The sequence below is a fragment of the Podarcis bocagei genome (assembly GCF_964188305.1).
Source record: "Podarcis bocagei genome assembly, chromosome: 2".
NCBI lineage: Eukaryota > Metazoa > Chordata > Lepidosauria > Squamata > Lacertidae > Podarcis > Podarcis bocagei.
The window spans coordinates 33588136-33607888 of NC_138126.1; the positions used below are offsets into that span (position 1 = coordinate 33588136).

A 19753-nucleotide genomic window follows, 5' to 3' on the forward strand; every position below is an offset into this window, starting at 1 on the left:
GAACCCTGCTCGAGACCTTGGAGAACTCGTCAATCAAAACACACAAACAATAGCAGGCTAGACAGATGAAAGGTCTGACTCAATATTAAGGCAGAATCACGTGTTCAACTTTTTGCTTGCCTTGCATGCATATCTCTGGTGTGCCAAAGTTTCATTTTGCTGGATCTCGTAGATAAAAGTCTTCTGAATGACACATGCTTAACTGACAGGGTTTATAGGGATATAGAATTAGCATGGGCAAATGGACTTGGCGATTGCAAGGGATTTCACTCTTTTCGCAACTCAGTCAAATCACGATGGAAGCATTGGTAATCCAGACATCCAGGAAATGTGCGCTGCACTGCATTGCAAAATATGACCTCTCATACATAATCTGGCTGCTGCTGTTTTTTTGAGAAAACATTCGTATACCACACATTCTACAATAAATTTCCCAAAATGGTTTCAGAGCACAAAAAACAAATCCAACAATCACAACAATGATAAAATTAAATTAAAAGGTTTAGGCTGCAACCTTAAATCCTCTGATGTTGGTGGTGATTTTTGCAACACACCCCAGCCTGTGCCCCCAGCAGGGGCCGGTATCACCAACCTTTGGGCACCACTGCCTAGAAATACTGCTCTGAATAAACTTTGCCTTAAATTCATGGCACATCTGCAATATGTTAAAGAAAGACATATGTTTGACAGCACCTTGAGACTAACTCTTTAGAAGCTTCTTATTGTAAAATATTCATGTTTATGTTTATTTTATTTATTTGCAGAGATTTCTGAACTGCCAACATGAATACAATTTTTTTTAAAAATAATAATACCGCGGCAGTGAACTACATCATATAAACAATGAAATTACATTCATAAAAAAGAAGTACAAAATACATCACAAATCAGTAGACCGAGTTAATACAACAATACAGCTGGATTACCCATTTTCATGGTAATTACTTTAAGCTCATTTTATGTTGTGGCAAGTCACATGCAAATATATATGCTCTGCTTTGCACAAAAAGGCTGGAGGGGATAGAATGGGGCCCCCTTGCACTGTGACTTAGTTCCCCCACAAACCCTTTGGAAGATGTCTGTTGCTGAGGTCCAGCCCATGATTCCCATCCCTCTTTACCTACAATTCTACAGGTCTCTTTTTATTGTTAATTATGGTCTATTAAGAAAGCCCAGCTATCTTACACTGACACCAGCCATAAATGTTCTATAAACATAAGCGCACCTGGGGATCTTCCACTTCTAAGTTCCCCTGGCAAAATTCCCCTGGCATACATTCAAGCGGTTCTGCATCTTCCAAATCTGCCACTCTGGTGCCAGATTTCTCTAGCTTTAACCTGCTAAAGAGCTTTCAAGTAAGGACCCATTGAGCTCTCAGTATTGAAAACAAACATTGCCTTCCCTTCTCGTACATTGATGCTGCCTCTTCCCTTGGGCACAGTCTGTCTCATTAGCAGCTTACACACTATTCCTGTTGATACAATCACACCGGCTGGTTGTCCGGGTATGACCCAGGCTTCTGAAAATGAAAAATGTGGCACTTTCCAATCAACAGCTGTAGTTTGCAGATGAAAACAAAGGCGGGGAGGAGGGAGACTTCCAGTGCAACAATACTTTCCTGAACTGTAACCAGACCAAAGAAAAATAAAACTTCCATGCTTTTGCCTCCAGCGCTTATGCCATAACAAGGTGCCAAAAGACTGCTTGTTATTTAAAAATATTTTCACCAGAAATGATACTCATCCGTACTCCACATCTTCAGCTGAACAGATCATACCTAGCAGAAACCCTGGAGAGCAGATAACAGAGTACAGCGGTACCTTGGTTTAAGAACAGCTTAGTTTATGAACAACTTGGATTAAGAACGCTGCAAACCAGGAAGTAGGTGTTTTGGTTTGTGAACTTTGCCTTGGAAGCAGAACATGTTCCGCTTCCTGTTGAGTGTGTTCCATTTGTAAATTGAGTCCCCCACTGCTATGGGAAAGCACGCCTTGGTTTAAGAATGCTTTGGTTTAAGAATGGACTTCCGGAATGGATTAAGTTTGTAAACCAAGGTACCACTGTATACAACAGCAGGCTACATGAGCCAGGGGCCTGGCTGAGCTGGAAGCAGGGTTAGTATTGTTAGGCGTGCCAGAATTTTCTAAGCGGTGAGAATTGGAACGTGGTCGTCGCTGGAAGCTTGCGGCATTTTCCAGCCTCCGTACACAGATTGAGAACAGGTGAGGCTCACTGCTTAGCATTCCAATGACACCCCCAAATCTTCTGCTTGCACATCAGGTTTGCTAGGGGAGCAGCCAGCACTTTCAGAGCTCAGGAAACCCCCACTTCTTGGCTGCTTCAAACTGCTGCTGCTTCACACACTGCTGCCTATCCCCAGCTGAGGGACTTCATTCATATATTGACTGGCTATGGATAAGGGCAGACAATAAGATACATCAGCCAGAAGGAAATCAGCCAGGTAGATCTTGTTGGGTTGGGCTACTTTAGCAGTTCCTTCTTGCAATTACAACGTCGCTGGGTCAGAAGGGCCAGCGACTTTGAACACAAAACTGTTGGGGATGGGCATGTTTTTGTAAAAACACACATACACAGAAAGATAAATTAACACCAGCTTCAGAATGCTTATTCCTCCCTCCTATTGCTCACCCCGTCAGCCATCCTACATTTGACATTTAGCCTGCAATCACACACTGATTTACCCATTGATCTGAATGGGGCTTATATCAGGGGCAAAATGAAAAGCTGAAACTGATTTCTTTTCTTTCTTTTTCAAGTGTTGCACTGTGAGTCAAACTCTTGGAAGGCTTAAAATATTTAACACATGGTTTCCAACAGGCAGCTCCTTCTTTCTGAGTCCAGGTCTGATATCTGGCACTTCAAAACATTTGCTCCCCCCACCTGTTTTCTGACAACTGTCCCCACATTTTTGTCAGTCACGGAATAAATGCAGTTATTCTTTATTGGACCATCCTGATGCTATGCTGAAACCCGCAATGTGATAACAGTCTGGAGACAACCAGTAAGGAGGAAGGGATGTAATAATTAGGTAGGATTGTTCAATCAATTAATCAGTTAGAATAAATTGGTTAAGCTTGCAAACCTAAACATGCTAGAGATTTAACCTCACTGGGCACAGTGTGACTTTCTATTGAGTAAATAAAAAATAAGTATTAGGTTGTGCTGTGCAACTGCAGTTCTGTGCATGGTTACCTGGGATTAAGTCTCATTGAACAATCCTAGGTAGGCACATTCTGTGAAGCTCTTTGCATTGGCGAAATGCGAATTTACTAAGAAAACCTTGTCATTTGCTCTAAAATCAAGCGGCTCAAAAAGAACATTTCTTTTCTCTTACCCCTCAGAATTTTAACAAATCAGTTTAATTGTTGCTATTCCGTCCTGAGACTTCTCTAAAGAAAACAACTTTCACTTGCAGAAAGTGAAAATCTGCCTGTATAATAACAACAGCTAAAACAACAACTATTTTCCTCTTCCCATTTCAATAAGGCTCCGATTTTTAAAAGCACAGTCCTCTGCATGTCCGCTCAGAATAAGGTTGACGGGGCTTACTAGCAAATTAATATTCATGTTTGGATTGCAATTTGAGATCCTTTGGCAATTTTGCCATTGTATTTTCAACTTCATTTCTACAATACAGGAGAATTAGAAGCACACTCTACAGCTACTGGTTTACCTTTTGTAAACTGCTTTGAGGGTTTGTTTTCGTTTTTTACAATCAAGCTGTGCATAAATTTTACGAAATAAATAAATACCGAAATAATCTTTAAAATCAGTGGAGGTACCGGGTTGGTGGGTGTTAACTATTATCTGTTTATTACATTTGAATTCTCACTTTCCCCCAAGCATTCCCTTCCCACCCAGGTAAGAAAAGCAAGCCTTAGACCTGCTTAGCAAGAGAGATCAAAGCTGCACCAGTCACATTTGTACTGATTTCTGGGTCTATGTTTATTGACCTTCAAATTAATGTATCATCACACATTTATTTTGAACTGAAAGAACTGCTGTAGCACACACACTTTGAGCATATGTGCAGCATATGAGTTGGCTTATTCATTTATTTATTTATTGCAAGGGAAGTTGGGCTGTTTAGAAACAAATGAAAACTGTGATTCTTTGCATTCCAGTCAAAAACCGAAAGTCATGCGTAAGTGCTCTGAGGAGGGTTGGGGCAAACTTCACATTTGATCGCCCATGTTGCCCACACCTGCTGTTTCAACATGGTATGCTAGCAATCTAACTTCTCTCGGCAGCCTGACACATGGCAGTGACCTTGCTTTAACTCTGGATGCTTCCTGAATGTACACGATTGTCCCAAGGGGACACTAAACAGCTGGCCAGGCTTGACATCGCCAACCTCATTGCATACAGAGGAAGCAAAAGCAATTTGCCTGGCCAGAGCTCTATCTTCAACTCAGAATTCCCACAGCAAGGCTAGTGAACTTAGGGAGTGCACTGGCCTCAAGAAACTTGCAGAGTTATTTCTTCTCTCTACCTTCTGCGGGGAGATGAGATTATCAGTAAACTGCTAGCCAAGAAGGTTGCATGCTACCTCCACTGAATACCTGTTGCCTCTGAGTCCCGGTTGTTGGGAACTGCAAGTGAGGAGAGTCTCGCCCGACTCACAGCATGCATGTAGCATTCAGCATGACGGCATTCTCAACACACTGCAAATCCTTCCATGGATTAAATCAGATTACTGTTAAGTATTCTGATCTGGGATTAATTGGTTAATCTTACCAATTAAAAAAACCTATGGCTTTCAGTTAAATTTGCAAGATTCACCAACCAACCTTAGGAAGTGATTGCATTCTGTTACAAAATTCCCAGCTATTGCTCAGTCAAAGCACTTGCGGGTGGAGGATGTTTTGGCTCCAGCTGACAACTGCAAGTTGCACAGGGACTGTGCTGATCCCTGCTAGCCCAAAGAACAGACCAGCCGATTGACAGTGCTAATACCGCTAGTGCAGTTTGGATAGTGATTCATTGAATAAACACCCATACGACTTTGAGGACCTATTATCTTACAGGGTTTTTTCTTTTTTCTTTTGTACATTATGCCCTGCAAATAATTATAATAACTATGCCAAGGGCTACTTCTTGCACGTAACTGATGCGACCTTAACTACATTAACGGGAACTTAACGAATGCTGGTAAGTGAAGTCAAAACACCTTACTAGAAAGTTTTGCTGTTGTGTTGGTGCTGTGCAGGGTGGATAACCTGCAGCCTTTTGCCTAATCCTGTGTGGCTGGAGGGTTTCTAGAGGGCAAGATGGAGAACAAGAGGGGGAAATGGAGGGATGGGGAGGGGGGTGGGAAATGGATAGCACAGTGGAAGAAGAGGGAAGTCCTCTGCAAGCGATCAGTACAGACCTTTAGAAAGGAGGGTAGAGAGCCAGAATAGGCAGTAATGCTTGGGAGTGGCCACAGCTCAGTGGCAGAGCATCTGTTTTGCGTGCAGAAGGTCACAGGTTCAATCCCCAGTAGGACACAGATAAGGACCATTTTTTAAACCAAGGCAGATGGACCAATGGTCTGATTTTGTATAAGGTAGCTTCCAATGTGCTTATGAAATGCTTTGCAAATGATCAGCTCAGACCTGTACCAAGAGCAAGCTCTTCCTCCCCAACAACATGCTGGGTGGGGAGGAAGCGGGAGATAGGTAAAAGCGGATGGCAGAAGGAGAGAGAGGGAGAGGGAATGAGAGAGAGAGAAAGAGAAAAGAGGGTGGTCCATCCCACTTTGGCCCTGTCCATTGCTGGCATGTGGGCCAGCAATTTAACAGAATTAAAGTTTCCCCGCCCTTCCTGTAATGGAATACAGCACCGAGTTATGTCACTGAAGAGGCGGAACTTTGTAGAAAGGAGGGAACGCCTCTGCCAATGACTCCCATCAAGTACCAAAACCCATAACTAACAGACTCCAATTGTAAAGATCAGCCTTTGACAAGCTGTTTTGGACTACAACTCCCAAGATCAGCTCTAGCCAGCATAGGCTGGGGCTGGCAAAGGGAAGCAGCAAAACCTTTCTCCTGAATCAACTGTGAATCACCAGGGACAGATTTGCCAGTACAGTGGTACCTCGGGTTACATACGCTTCAGGTTACATACGCTTCAGGTTACAGACTCTGCTAACCCAGAAATAGTACCTCGGGTTAAGAACTTTGCTTCAGGATGAGAACAGAAATCGTGCGGTGGCAGTGGGAGGCCCCATTAGCTAAAGTGGTACCTCTGGTCAAGAACAGTTTCAAGTTAAGAACGGACCTCTGGAACAAATTAAGTACTTAACCCGAGGTACCACTGTACTGCATTTGAGGGCACTGCTGTGGAAAAGGGGCACAGACTGACACACCATCTAAGCAAGCATGCACAGAGACAGTGTAGTTGTCCCACCCTCACTCCCCTGCACACGCATGCACACACACACACACACACACACACACACACACACCAGTGGCGTAGCGTGGGTTGTCAGCTCCCGGGGCAAGGCAAGTAATTTGCGCCCCCTAACCCGTGGATTTGCGCCCCCTAACCCGTGGATTTGCACACCCTAACCCTAACCCCCAGATGTTGCGCCCGGTGCGGCCGGCCCCCCTGCACCCCCCATGCTACGCCACTGACACACACACACACATACACACACACACACAGCAAGGATACCTTAAGTCTAATACACAGACCCTACTTCTGCCATCTGTAAACAAGCAATCTTTCCTTTGCAGGAAGGCAGGCATGTAGTAAAACATTAACGTGATGAAAGCTGACCTTTTGAATTTGTTTGTTCAGTGAGCCACTACTAATTAAAGTCCCTCTCTCCTCCAGCTCAGACACAATTTCCTTTTCATTTGTTTTAATTCCCACCCACCCACCCCACCCCTCCTCTTTCCTCCTTCTGCCTGGCAATTCCACCCAAAAAGGCTGGGTTTGGCAGGTAGGAAGAGACACAATGGCCAGGGCTGCCCGATTTATGCACCAGTAAGTAGGAAGCTAAGCCCTACACAAGCTCCAAGTCTCTCTCACCGGCCACAATGCAGCTTGACAGGTCAAGAGCATGACGGGTGAGGCCCCTGTGGGGCAGCTGCAGAGGAAAAACTTTGTACACTGATCTCCAAAAGCAAGCAACTGACAAGCTTCCACTTTCTGGGTACGCATCAGGGCTATTCACAATCAGGGTCATTAGGAACTCTGGACCTCTTTAAAAACGAGCAACAATATGGAGCAACTTGTCTGCAGAGGACACCCCCCCCCCCGCACAAAATGCTGCCATTGTTTATGCAAGTTTCGCCTTATTAAAGATTAGCTAATGCAAGCAAGTAGGCTATGGAGCTTTGAAAGACACTGCCCCAGTTCACACACCATTCACAAAAGAATCACATCCCCAACCCAGTGTGAACGGCTGAGTCCAGCCTCTGGCTGCTGCAGTGATTCTTTCTTCTTCAGTTACTACACATGCTTTCCTTTCTTTTCCCCACATTTGCAGTTGGCGAATGATTACTTAAAGTAATGCAAACTGAACAAAACATAGTCATTCTATATGCTAATATTGAAAAGGGAAATGTAATTACCTGGAGTAGTCCCCTTTAGCTTCCTACAATTGAGAAAAGTAATGATGTTAAAACACTTTTCCGCAGTGGCTCTCAATGCTAAATTAAGACATCACATCACTGAAAACTTTTTTTAAAAGAAAACACCCACCCACACCCTAAACTTGTATTTTAAGCCAAGCCTTGACCACTCCGGCAAGTCTAAAGGACATCACTGGTTCTATAGGGTTTTGCTCTTTTCAAAGAAACAGAGAGCCCATCCTTGCTCAGCTACAGCCAACCACAAACTGAAATTACAGGGATAGCCAGCCCTTGTGAACAGTCTGGCAAGGTTCATTCAAAACAGCACATAAGTTCAAAAGGTCAAAGCCATCATCAGCTTGCTGCTGAATTTTGTCAATGAAAATCCAAGTCTCTTGCTAAGAAAAAAGCAGAAGAGACATGAAAATATGAACAACAACAAAATCGTATGTGGTAAGGAAGATTGCTAACTGGAAACCAACAGTGCCCTTGATTGGGATCTACAGAACACTGTTCTAAAAATAAAATGACACTGCATTTTGAGCTTTTGTTTTTGAAGCACAACTGGTGAGAGAGGTTTGAAAATCTACAGAAATGCTTAACATTGTTGCACCATATCACACTCTTTATCCAGTGTCCAACATATAACTTTTTTTTGGGGGGGGGGAATAATTATGCTAGAAACGGGATGCTAGTTCAATCATTCTGTGTAACTGCACATCTTAAAACACATGCTCATACTCTTACTTCACCCCAAATATCCCCAAATGTTTACGTCCATTCTAACATCTCTGTTTGCTTTTAGCACAATGACAGTTTTGAAGCATTTGTATCACAAATGCACATTTATTTGGTTTTTTGCCGGGGTGAAGGGAGAAATAGACATGCCTACGAAATATAACAAATACATGAAAAACTGCTGTCAAAATTTTGGAACTAAAGGCTTTTGAGACCATGCATGTAAAATTAATAACAGCAACAGGCATGCAGAGAGTTTGAGAAAAATCTTACCTGTAAAATCAAAGCAGCTAACCTGAAGACTGTCTCACTTTCCACCTCAATATGCCCCTGTTTAAATAAAGAGGAAAATATTAAGGAGACATAGCCTAAAACTGCAGCAATAGGATGCCCCCCAGGGCTACACCGAATCTGTTAGCCTGTCACTACTCAGCACCACTGGTTTTCCTTCCATTGCAGATCATACCATTACAGCAAGAAGGGGTGGGTGTAATTTGAGCTGTAAAGTTGGGCAACTTCATAGCAGTTAACATGGACAAGCAGGAAAATGATTCTGAAAACGGAGGTGCAGAAGGCAAGAGGAAAGCTGACATGTGGGTTGCCTGAAATCTTTGATGAATCACACCTCCCCCCTTACAAATTTAGCACGTTTGGACCCTGCAGATTTCCCGAGGTCTGTTGGCTGCACATTGACTGAATTTTATGCAAACACATCCAGCACACTTACAGTGTGCACAGTTATTTAGAGGTAAACCCCATGATGCCCAATGGTCTAAACATACATAAGACAACTGCACTTTATCCTTTTTACGGCAAGGTTTGGGAACTTGAACCGTCTTGTTTCAACACACACACACAAAAACAACTTGTGCATGTAGGCTACTGTATTCAGACATTTCTAAAGATAAAACACCATTGTTTTGATCGCAAATGCACTGTTATCGTTTCAATAACGTTTTTGAACGTGCAAAAAGGCTTTCCAAAGTCCCTAAACTTTTCATGCCCCGAAAAACAGTCCTGCTGGGTAGGTTGCTAGTCTCATCTATTACGCAAATGCAGAATCGAAGCTAAGAGGCAACAAACTGCAGCGGCTGCCACGTTTTTCATTATTCAAAAAGCCAGTAAACTTCAGATCCTGGCTAAGGATTTCCCCACCCCCACCCCCCGCTGCTTTTCTCTTCTTTCACTGCCACCCAATGGATAAGAAACTGGTTGCCAGGCACTTCCACAGGAATAAATAAGCTAGTGCATTGCAAACCCCCCCCCCATGGACCACTTGGAAATTGCTGAGGGTGTTGGTGGACTACTTAATGATTTTTCTGCCTGTTGCAGCATTTGTAATGTGCTGTGATAGGTGCTGTGTGATTTGTAATTATATTTTTGCTGCTTCTTTTATTTCTTATATTGTATTTTATTGCACTACAATTTTAATTTCATAGAATTCCTATCCGTATATCCTATACATAGAGTCTATGTGGAATTTGTTTCTTAACCAAAAAACAGACAATACACTCTTATACAATTGAATCAGCAGTTGCTGTATTTCATCCTCTTCCACTGAATGAAGCCACCACCTTCTTGCCTTCACTACGAACATTCCCCACCCCATGCTTCAAATGGGCAGTCCTCTTTTTTCTTCTTTTCTCTTTGTAAAAGAGCCACTTGTAACCTTATAAGACACATTCTCGTTACTTTTTTCTAAGTAGTCAAATGCTTAAAGGTTGTTCCAAGAATGAAGATAGGTGTGGGAAAGAAGTGATGTCACAGTCATCAGCCAATCTATCCTGTGCACTGCTGCCTTCTCTTGGCATCCAGTAGAACCAGTTCTCCCTGAGCAAAACCCTGAAAGAGGAATAGCAGCTATATCTGATTCAGAATGGTAAGTGTATTTTCAGAGAGCATATAGCATATAAGATGAAATATTCAGGATATTGGGAACTGATAGAAATGAAAAGACCTTGCAACAGTTGAACTGTTGGCTAATTAAACAATCTATGGTCTTTTAAACTGTGGCAGGAGTAATTGGTTTGTTTGTTACTATGTTGTGTACTTTTATACTGCCAAATGCCCTGCGATCTGGTACATAAATTTAATAAATCAGAATAATAAAATATCAATGCACATAGAACTACTGGCCTAGTTCTCATTGAGGTGGAAAATCTATACCTGAGCTGTCCTGCTTCAAGCTGCAGGTGACTGACTGACTGCACATGACTGACTGTTCGTTGAAAGAAAGAAAGAAAACCCTTGCATGAGTGATACCTTCAACAAGATCAAAATTGAAGGGACTAGCAAATAAATGGCACACCCTGCTTTTAACATTTAGAAAGAAAAGAGTTAGAGAATGATTGTAAAACACTTGGGTGAATATGAATATTCTTGTTGTAGAACAGCCTTTCCAAACCTGGTGCCCTTCAGATATTTTGGACTACAATTCCCATCATCCCCAACCACTGACTATGCTGGTTGGGGCCAATCAGAGTTATAGTCCAAAACATCTCGAGGGCACCAGGTTGGGAAATGCTGCTGTAGAAAAAGGACTTGGCTTCCGAGACACGATGAGCAGAATTTAGCTCATTCAATGGTCTGGCGGGCAGGAGGAGTGATAAATTTTCACCGATTCCACCTGAAGCCCCACAAAGTATGCCATAGACAGTTGGGGGGGGGGCTCTAGAAATTAGCAAGCTGCAGGAGGGAAATGAGCAAAAAAAATTGTCTCTCCCTCCCCACTCCTTCCAGCAGTGGAAGCCTCCACTGGTTCATATCCTTCTGTGAATGGAAGGCTCCATCCTGCTTGCAGGAGATGCAAAGTCATTGCAGGAACCTTCTATTTTGGTCTGGGTGGTCCAAAATAAGCTCTAGTGGAGGGGGCACACATCTTGGAATGGGAAGTACGCAGGAGATAGGTCTACCCACATAATCCAAACATCCTAGTTTCAATTTTAAGTACAGTGGTACCTTGGGTTACATACGCTTCAGGTTACATACGCTTCAGGTTACAGACTTCGCTAACCCAGAAATAGTACCTTGGGTTAAGAACTTTGCTTCAGGATGAGAACAGAAATCGTGCTCCAGCCGTGGCGCAGCAGCAGGAGGCCCCATTAGCTAAAGTGGTGCTTCAGGTTAAGAACAGTTTCAGGTTAAGGACGGACCTATTGAACGAATTAAGTACTTAACCCGAGGTACCACTATATGTCTAGAAACAATAGTATTTGGGGAAGCCCTTTTATCTTGCTACATTCAATATACATATGAAAACCTGGTTTAGCTAATCTACATTAATAGTTTATATTAGTGAAGATAGGGCTGCCAACAACTTTGTCCGGATTTTCACTTTTGGGAATATGGAAACCCTAGTGAAGTACACTTGCCAGTGGAAGAAAGTTGTGATGGAGTGGGGAATGCGAAGGAGCACAGCACAACACAGCCAGTGTGATGATGTCATCCGCAAGTGTGCAAAGATAAATGACCGGCTCTCCTTGCTCAGATAAGTGACTGACATGATATTAAGACTTTCAGGGTTTACTATTGTTTGTGGCATATTAACACAGAAGTTAGTAAATAAGGCCAGCTCACTATTATATGTGATAAAACAAATTTCCCTGCATTTTTTTTTTTTTTACCATTCTTGGGAGTGTTCTTATGGGGGCTATTGAGATGACTTTAAAATTCACCTCTACACTACTGCAGTGGGAATTGCTTAACCCTATATGGAACATAAATCCAGTGTAGGAGAGATAATGTTCGTTTTTCACATTGCAGAACTGCACTAATGAGAACATTCACAGTCATAAAATGCTTCACCTTTTGTGCAACAATTAGGGCCACTTGAGACCCCGTCCTGAATTGAACCTGGCAGTCCAGCTGATAAGCATCCCTGGGGACAGCTGACAAGAAGACTCAACTTTATAAAATAAAATAGCTGCACAGTTAGTTATGCGGTACTCTGACATATGGCTACCCCCTAGGGACCATGTAGTTTGATGGCATCAATCCAAGCAGACATAGAATTTAAAACTCATAGACACTTGGTAAGGGCTCCATGGGAATCTGTGGATATTAATGCATAATGTGACACTTATCATAATCCTGCATTCAGAAAGTGGTTCGATTTACATAAAAAAGGAGGCATATGTTTGGAGAAGCACAATTTTTAGGAGCCAGGAAGTCTATCCTCAAGTTTTCCTCTATACAGGTAAGGATAGGACAGTATTAAGTAATTATTAATTCCATGATTATACATTTCCCAGTACCGTATATATTGGTTCGTAATGTTGGTGTATCACATTTAGAGATAAAATATTTATGCCTTGTGACACCTGCTATAGTTTGGGTGGGTATGCTGTTTTTCACGCTTCGCACCTTCTCCTGCAACCAGAAAACAGAATCGTTGTACTGTTTTTGCTTCTGCACTTTCTCTATTCTTCCAGGCTGACTTGTTTAAGATGAATATACCAGCCTAGGGTTTGCCGGTCAGAAGGTCAGCGGTTCGAATCCCCGCAACGGGGTGAGCTCCCATTGCTTGGTCCTGCTCCTGCCAACCTAGCAGTTCGAAAGCACGTCAAAGTGCATGTAGATAAACAGGTACCGCTCCGATGGGAAGGTAAATGGCATTTCCGTGCGCTGCTCTGGTTCGCCAGAAGCGGCTTAGTCATGCTGGCCACATGACCTGGAAGCTGTACGCCGGCTCCCTCGGCCAGTAAAGCGAGATGAGCTCTGCAACCCCAGAGGCATCCGTGACTGGACCTAACTGTCAGGGGTCCCTTTACCTTTACCTTTTACCAGCATACCAGCAATCTCTCACGCCATTATTTACCTTATATTGCTTTCCCCTTTCAATTTTTGCATGGTAACGTGTCTGTCTCTCTCTGTGTGTACACACAGACAGTACACACACTGTGTGTGTACACACAGATGTACTAAGATCACAAATCCCTCCTTGCTGCAAAACAAAGCCAGATCTAATATGAGTTGTAGGTATTTTACGTATTGTATTCTGCCATGTGTGACGGGGTGGGAATCTTGGCTGGTTGGGGCTGATCAGAATTGGAATCCAACAACATCTGGAGAGCAACAGGCTCCCCAAAAGAGATACATGGAACGCTTTCATGGTGTCTACATTCCTGTGTAAAAATTAAAGAAATCAGTTTGACTCTCCTTCACCTCAAACGTAAGTGCTAAGAGTCCACTTGCACCAAAAGAGGTGTGTGTGTGTTTACACACACCTCCCCCACAAAAGAAGACAGCATTTCTATAGATTAATATCCTTGTCTTGATTTAATGTTTTGCTTCTAGACAGTGATTTTAAATTTGTCTGCCCCAGCCAACCAATCTCTAAAAGTGTTCAGTGCTCCTTTGCTAGAGCCTTTCCCCTCATTTCTACCTGGGCTGAAAACATAAGCCCATATTAAAGATTCAAAGTGTAAGTTTGACAGTTCAGCACACAGCAGCCTTATGAAAAATTCAGTGGATGACAGACGAGAAGTCCCAATGCTGTATTTACCTCAAAACATGACTCTTCACAGAGAAATAAATGAATAAAATATCAAGTGCCATCTTAAGTTTCATACTTTGGAACAGGATATTATTTTGGGTCCAAGCAGGGGAAATATTTTTTTTTAAAAAAAGATAATAACAACAAAACCTATAAAGCTTTCAGAAAGTTTCTCAATTTGAACATGCTTATTCCTCCTATTAAAACCTTCATGATCATTTCAGACAGAGGGAAGACGAACTGGCCAAAGCGTCATGAGAAAGTTGACTGTGTTTTTGGTCCTACTGAAGGTTTTTTGTTGTTGTTGACACAGATAAACATGTATTGACATATGTCAATACGAGTTGATCTCATATGAGTGATGGTGGACAAGGTGGCATTTTGAATTTTGTAACTAGCTCCTTTCTTGTCCAACTGAGGTAATTACAGGGTGGTGGCAAGTTTGGAAATCAAACTAGTGTTTTAAACCTGGAACAACTTCAATTTTCAAAAACAAACCTAACATAAAAACAGTAATTTGATATCACTATAATTACACAGCTGGCTTAAAGAGTATATATGCAAGCAAGTTGGCGGGGTTGATGTGCAGGATGAGTCTCAAAAGACTGGATAGATTTCTGAATTACTCAAATTGGGAAGGGAGGACATAGCTGGATATAATCCAGATAAAGAAATCAGGGTTTTATAAGATGCAGATGTAAAGATGTTCAAACAGAACTATTTGAAAGAGAATTGAAAGAGCCATGCCTTTTAGTCTGATACTGTGGCGGCCAATCCTTTTAACATGAATAACTAAATTAAGACTGCATGGAAATGACAACTGCAGAACAGCGGAGGTGGTTTTTGTTGTTTTGGTTTCTGGGGTTTCTTTTGCATACAGAACATCTTAGGCCTGGAAATTACTTTGGGCGACATTTCTTACAATTTTAAGTAACCTGCTTGCTGCATATACATTAAATAGCCTGCCTCGTGGCTGTTTCTAATCACCCATAGGGAATAGGGGTAAAAAGACCCTTCTTATGGCTGAATTTTTAAAGTAGGTCTATAGATCTACCCCCTCTATTGCCTGTCCTCCCACTTGGTGTTGCATTTGTTTTACGCTTACGTTTTGTATTATTATTATTATTATTATTATTATTATTATTATTATTATTATGCTCAACAACTAACCTCAGCACAACCTTCAGTTCTAATAGTATCCATTGGACTTTATATTCTGGTGAAAAGAATCTCACTTTTTCTGTTGCTGTTGATGTGCAAGGTCAATTCTGGAAGGTTTGGTGAACTTTGGAGTTAATGAGGCCTTAAAGGCTCATCGTTAGAAGTTTAGTCAAATAAATAAGGTCAATGAGCACTAATTAGGCATTAAATAGAATTAAGAACGAGGTTGCCTTTCAACCATAGTGTTCATTTTATTGCACACGGTGGTAGTTTCATCACTGAGTAAATTATTTCTTGCAATGTTCAAACTATTTGCAGCCTAGCTTTTGGTTTAGGATTGGTAATGAGGGAAAGCAGGGTTAAAGCCATGAGAGTGGCAGAAATACAGCAGGATATGCCTTTTCTAGCATGGAGGTTCAATTATGGGAGAAACATCACCCATTCACATTTTGTCTGTTGGACATTTTAATATGTGTGTGGCCACTGATTTATTTTTGGGCCCTCCGCCCAATCTGCAAAACAGAAAAACTAATTTGTGTATGATGTAGCTCAAATTCCTTGAGAATTCTGTCCTGTTTTGTGAGTGGGTTAGAGGGCCCAATCCACACACAGTGTACTGGGCCCAGAAAAACCGGTTGGCACCCCTTGGTAGAGAGGCCAGATCTTCCAGAACCAAGCATGACTAAACCACTTTGTAAATATGCCCATTTTTCAATATCGATCTGAAAACAGAAATGTATAGACGTAGAGCATAAATCTTCACAGTATAGTCGTACCTTGGATCCCGAATGCCTTGCGAGTTGAATGTTTTGGCTCCTGAATGCCACAAACCCGGAAGAGAGTGTTCCGGTTTGCGAACGTTCTTTGGAACCCGAATGTCCGACGTGGCTTCCAACTGGCTGCAGGAGCTACCTGCAGCCAATCGGAAGTCGCGTCTTGGTTTCCCAATGTTTGGGAAGTTGAACCGACTTCTGGAACGGATTCTGTTTGACTTCTGAGGTACCACTGTAGTTAGAAACTTGGCCCAAAGTTCATGCTCAAAATGTGTGATAGCACACGTCAACTCCCTGAAGACTACATGTCAATTTTTTTTCCATCTCTTGTTAAAAACATGCCTTTAAAGATCTGCTGCGACCCGGGGTCCTTATGCAGCATCTGAATTACAACACAACTCTAACCACATCTACTCAGAAGTAAGTGTTTGAATTAAATAGGATTTACTTCCTAGGTGAGTGGGTTTAGAACTGCACCTTTAATCTTTTTACTGAAATGCTGGTAAAAGGAGCTTTACTGTACTGTGATCTAGAAAGGAATTTGGACCCTTTACCTAGAACAGCTGCAAGCTTATCAGCATTTTGAGGTTGACCTTTTCTACAAGGAGTTAACCTTGCAACACCCTTCAAGTAGTTCAGTTGAGACCTATGACTTCACCCACTGAACTTCACATCTGAGCAGGAATTCGAGCCTAGATTGCCTGTAGGCAACTCTGACACTTGAGTCCAACATGGTGCACTCCAGGGATCATGGGCTACAACATACATCCCTGATCACTGGCTACACTGGCTGCAGCTTATGCAAGAGTTACTGTGATTCACAACATCTGGAGGGTACCAAGTTGGCTACCGGTGGTCAACTCATGACACACCATTTCCCCCCTCCCCAGGTCTGCTCTTATTTTTGAGTGATTAATAAAATATTATTGTACAGAAATAAAGGAACACAACTTAAAACGCTTTTGATCTAAAGTCCTAGTTGCAAGGTACCTCAAAAAGGCAGGCTTTATGAAATGCTAAAAAAAAAATCAAGTCAATTGCAGCCTCGGAGACTTCAAAACTAGCAGTTACGTGAGCATAGGGAAGAACTGTACCTTTCCTCTAGTCATAAACTTGGTTTTCTTCCCTAAGGCCAGTGTCATTCAGAGATGACTATGGGCTGTGTGAGTAGCCTCAAGAAATCCAAAGCCCAAGTAACAATGTGCAATTACACGTGACTGTTTGGGTGTTGGGAAGAGGAAAGTGGGTAGAAAAAGAAAAAGGGGAGGGAGGGAGGGAAGGAGAGGGGAGAAAGTGGTAATTACCAGGGTGTGGGCACCCTGGTCGGCTAATTAAAGTTGAAGAATCCACAGTACAAATCACATGAAATAAGGAGCATCAGACACATAAAAAAATCACGGTGTTGAGAAAAGGTAGCAAACGTTTAGTCACCATCTGAATTCTGACGTTCAGTCAAACCATCATTAAGAAGAAGAAGAAGAAGAGGAGGAGGAGGAGTAGTTTGGATTTGATATCCCGCTTTAAGGAGTCTCAAAGGGGCTAACAATCTCCTTTCCCTTCCTCCCCCACAACAAACACTCTGTGAGGTGAGTGAGGCTGAGAGACTTCAGAGAAGGGTGACTAGCCCAAGGTCACCCAGCAGCTGCATGTGGAGGAGCAGAGACGAGAACCCGGTTCACCAGATTACGAGTCCACCGCTCTTAACCACTACACCACACTGGCTCTCTAACCACAGTTATGCCTGGATATTATTAATCATCATCATCATCATCATCATTACTACGTATACTACATTGATTACCCACTATTCACCAGCTAGTCCCAGGGCAGTTTACAACAATTTAGAGGACTTCCGGGTTGACGCGATCTGGAAATGGCGGATTCCCTCCGAGCTCCGGAGGGAATCGGCTCCACTGAGGACGGGTCTTTGCCGCGCCGGCGACGCGGGGACCCTTAAAAGCCGCAGGCGCGGAAGCCTGCGGACTGAAGACTCGGCGGGTGCCTTAAGCGCCCCCCCTGATTCGCGAAGAGCCTTTTTAAAGGCTGCGGAGGGGATACGGGGGTGGCGTGGCACTGAGAGTCGACCGCTACCTCGGTGGGGCGAAGCCGCGAGCCATGACCAGTGAGCGCTGACTTTCTTCCTTGAAAATTTGGACTGAAAGAATTACCCGTGAGTAAGACGGATTCGGACTTTAAAATTTTTTACCTTGAATTGGAGACGACCGGGGGGTGTGCTAAAAGGAAGTCCGCACCCCCCCCTTGCAGACGATCTAAGCAACGACATAAGAGCTAAGCTGGAGAGCCTACCCTTGGCGGGGTGAGTTAAAAAGGACATTAACTTTCAAGATTTAGTTAAAGCAAATCTTGTGCTGGAGAGTGGAGTTTTGGAGACCCTTTTTATGTTTTGAACAACCCCCCCTCCCGGGCTCGGGAACGTCCTGCCTTTGTGCCTGTGTAAGAGCTGCGGAGTTTGACAGCTGTCAAAGCTGCCAAACGGGCAGTTTAAAGCGGAAAAATCATTACCTAAGATCCCTCTGGATTAAAACGAGTTATAATTGAGACAAAATTGTTGGAAACAAAGTAATAACAACAAGTTAAAGGACTCTTGGAGAAAAGACTTGGGTCCAAAGAGAACTTGGGTCCAACTTAGGAAAATCAATTTTTTTATTAGAGAAAAGGTAATAAAATGAATAGGATGGTTAAGAGGAGAAATACCAACTTGCTGATATAATCTTGGGAATTGGGATGCACGAGGGGGGGTGGGGGGAAGTCAGGGAACAAGGTTATGAAACCAGGATCTGCTGAATCTATACATGTTTGTGTTATTTTTGTGTTTGTATTGTCTTTATAAAAGTGGAAAACCCAATAAAAATTTTATTAAAAAAAAAAAGTTTACAACAATTTAAAATTCAATATTAAAAACAAATTACAGTCACAGAAGTACGGTGCGTTCCAAAAAACCACACACCTCAGGTGTCAAGGGTGAGGGCAAAGAGGTGTGTGCTGAAAAAAGATTTGCCTCTGTGGGGAGAGAATTCCAGTGTAGGGGCTGTGACAAAGAATGCCCTGTCCCAGGTCACACGTCCTTTAATCTTCAAAAGTGGTGGAGCTATCAAGAGGGCCCCCTCTGCTGATCTTAACACCTAAGAGGATGTGTAAGGATGGAGGCGGTATTTAGAGCCTAAAAGTAAGTCCTTCAGCTGTAGTGCCTTAAATTAGGCCAGGAAATGAGCTGGCAGCCAGTCCAGCTGTTTCAGAAAAGGAGTGATATGAGTTCTAAAGTGAACCCCAGCCATTCATTCATCTGGCTGCTGTGCTTGGAACCAGTTGAAGCTTTTTGAGTCATCTTCAAAGGCAGCACCGTGTAGAGTACATTGCAATAACCCTATCTGGAAATTAACCTGGTTAGCTGAAAACAGAAACAAACGTGTAACTTTCTCTATGGTCACCATACATGCCTCATACATTTAAAGCACCCATGAAGAGTCATGGCTTCCTACCCAAAAGTCATGGGAACTATATTTTGTTAAGGGAGGTGAGTTGTTAAGAGACCCTTAACAAATTACAGCCCCAAGCATTCATTCATGGGGGGGGGGGTGTCCCTGACTCCCAGTACATTTCCAAGCACAATTCAAAGTGTTGGTTTAAAGCCCTAAACGGCCTTGGCCCAGTATGCCTGAAGGAGCGTCTCCACCACCACTGGTCAGCTCAGACACTGAGGTCCTACTCCAAGGGTCTTCTGCTGGTTCCCTCACTGCAAAAAGTGAAGTTGCAGGGAACCAGACAGAGGGCCTTCTCGGTAGTGGCGCCCTCCCTGTGGAATGCCCTCCCATCAGATGTCTCAAGGAAATAAACAACTATCTGACTTTTAGAAGACATCTGAAGGCAGCCCTGTTTAGGGAAGTTTTTCATGTTTTATTGTGTTTTTAATAATCTGTTGGGAGCCACCCAGAGTGGCTGGGGCAACCCAGTGGCAACCCAGTCAGATAGGCAGAGTATTATTA

General features: G+C 42.9%; 1 protein-coding gene across 7 annotated transcripts in view; it reads right to left on the minus strand.

Annotated features, from left to right (window-relative positions):
- FRMD4B (FERM domain containing 4B) overlaps positions 1-19753 on the minus strand; it is a 243446-nt gene that overhangs the window by 74017 nt on the left and 149676 nt on the right. For all 7 annotated transcript variants that reach the window (XR_014005103.1, XM_081184011.1, XM_081184008.1 and 4 more), the window contains 2 exons: positions 8595-8651; positions 7584-7606 (listed from right to left, as the gene is read on the minus strand). Coding sequence is in view for 6 of the 7 variants with exons in the window: in XM_081184011.1 (XP_081040137.1) it covers positions 7584-7606; positions 8595-8651 (80 nt within the window). In the remaining variant the exon portion in view is untranslated. The remainder of the gene's footprint in view (positions 1-7583; positions 7607-8594; positions 8652-19753) is intronic.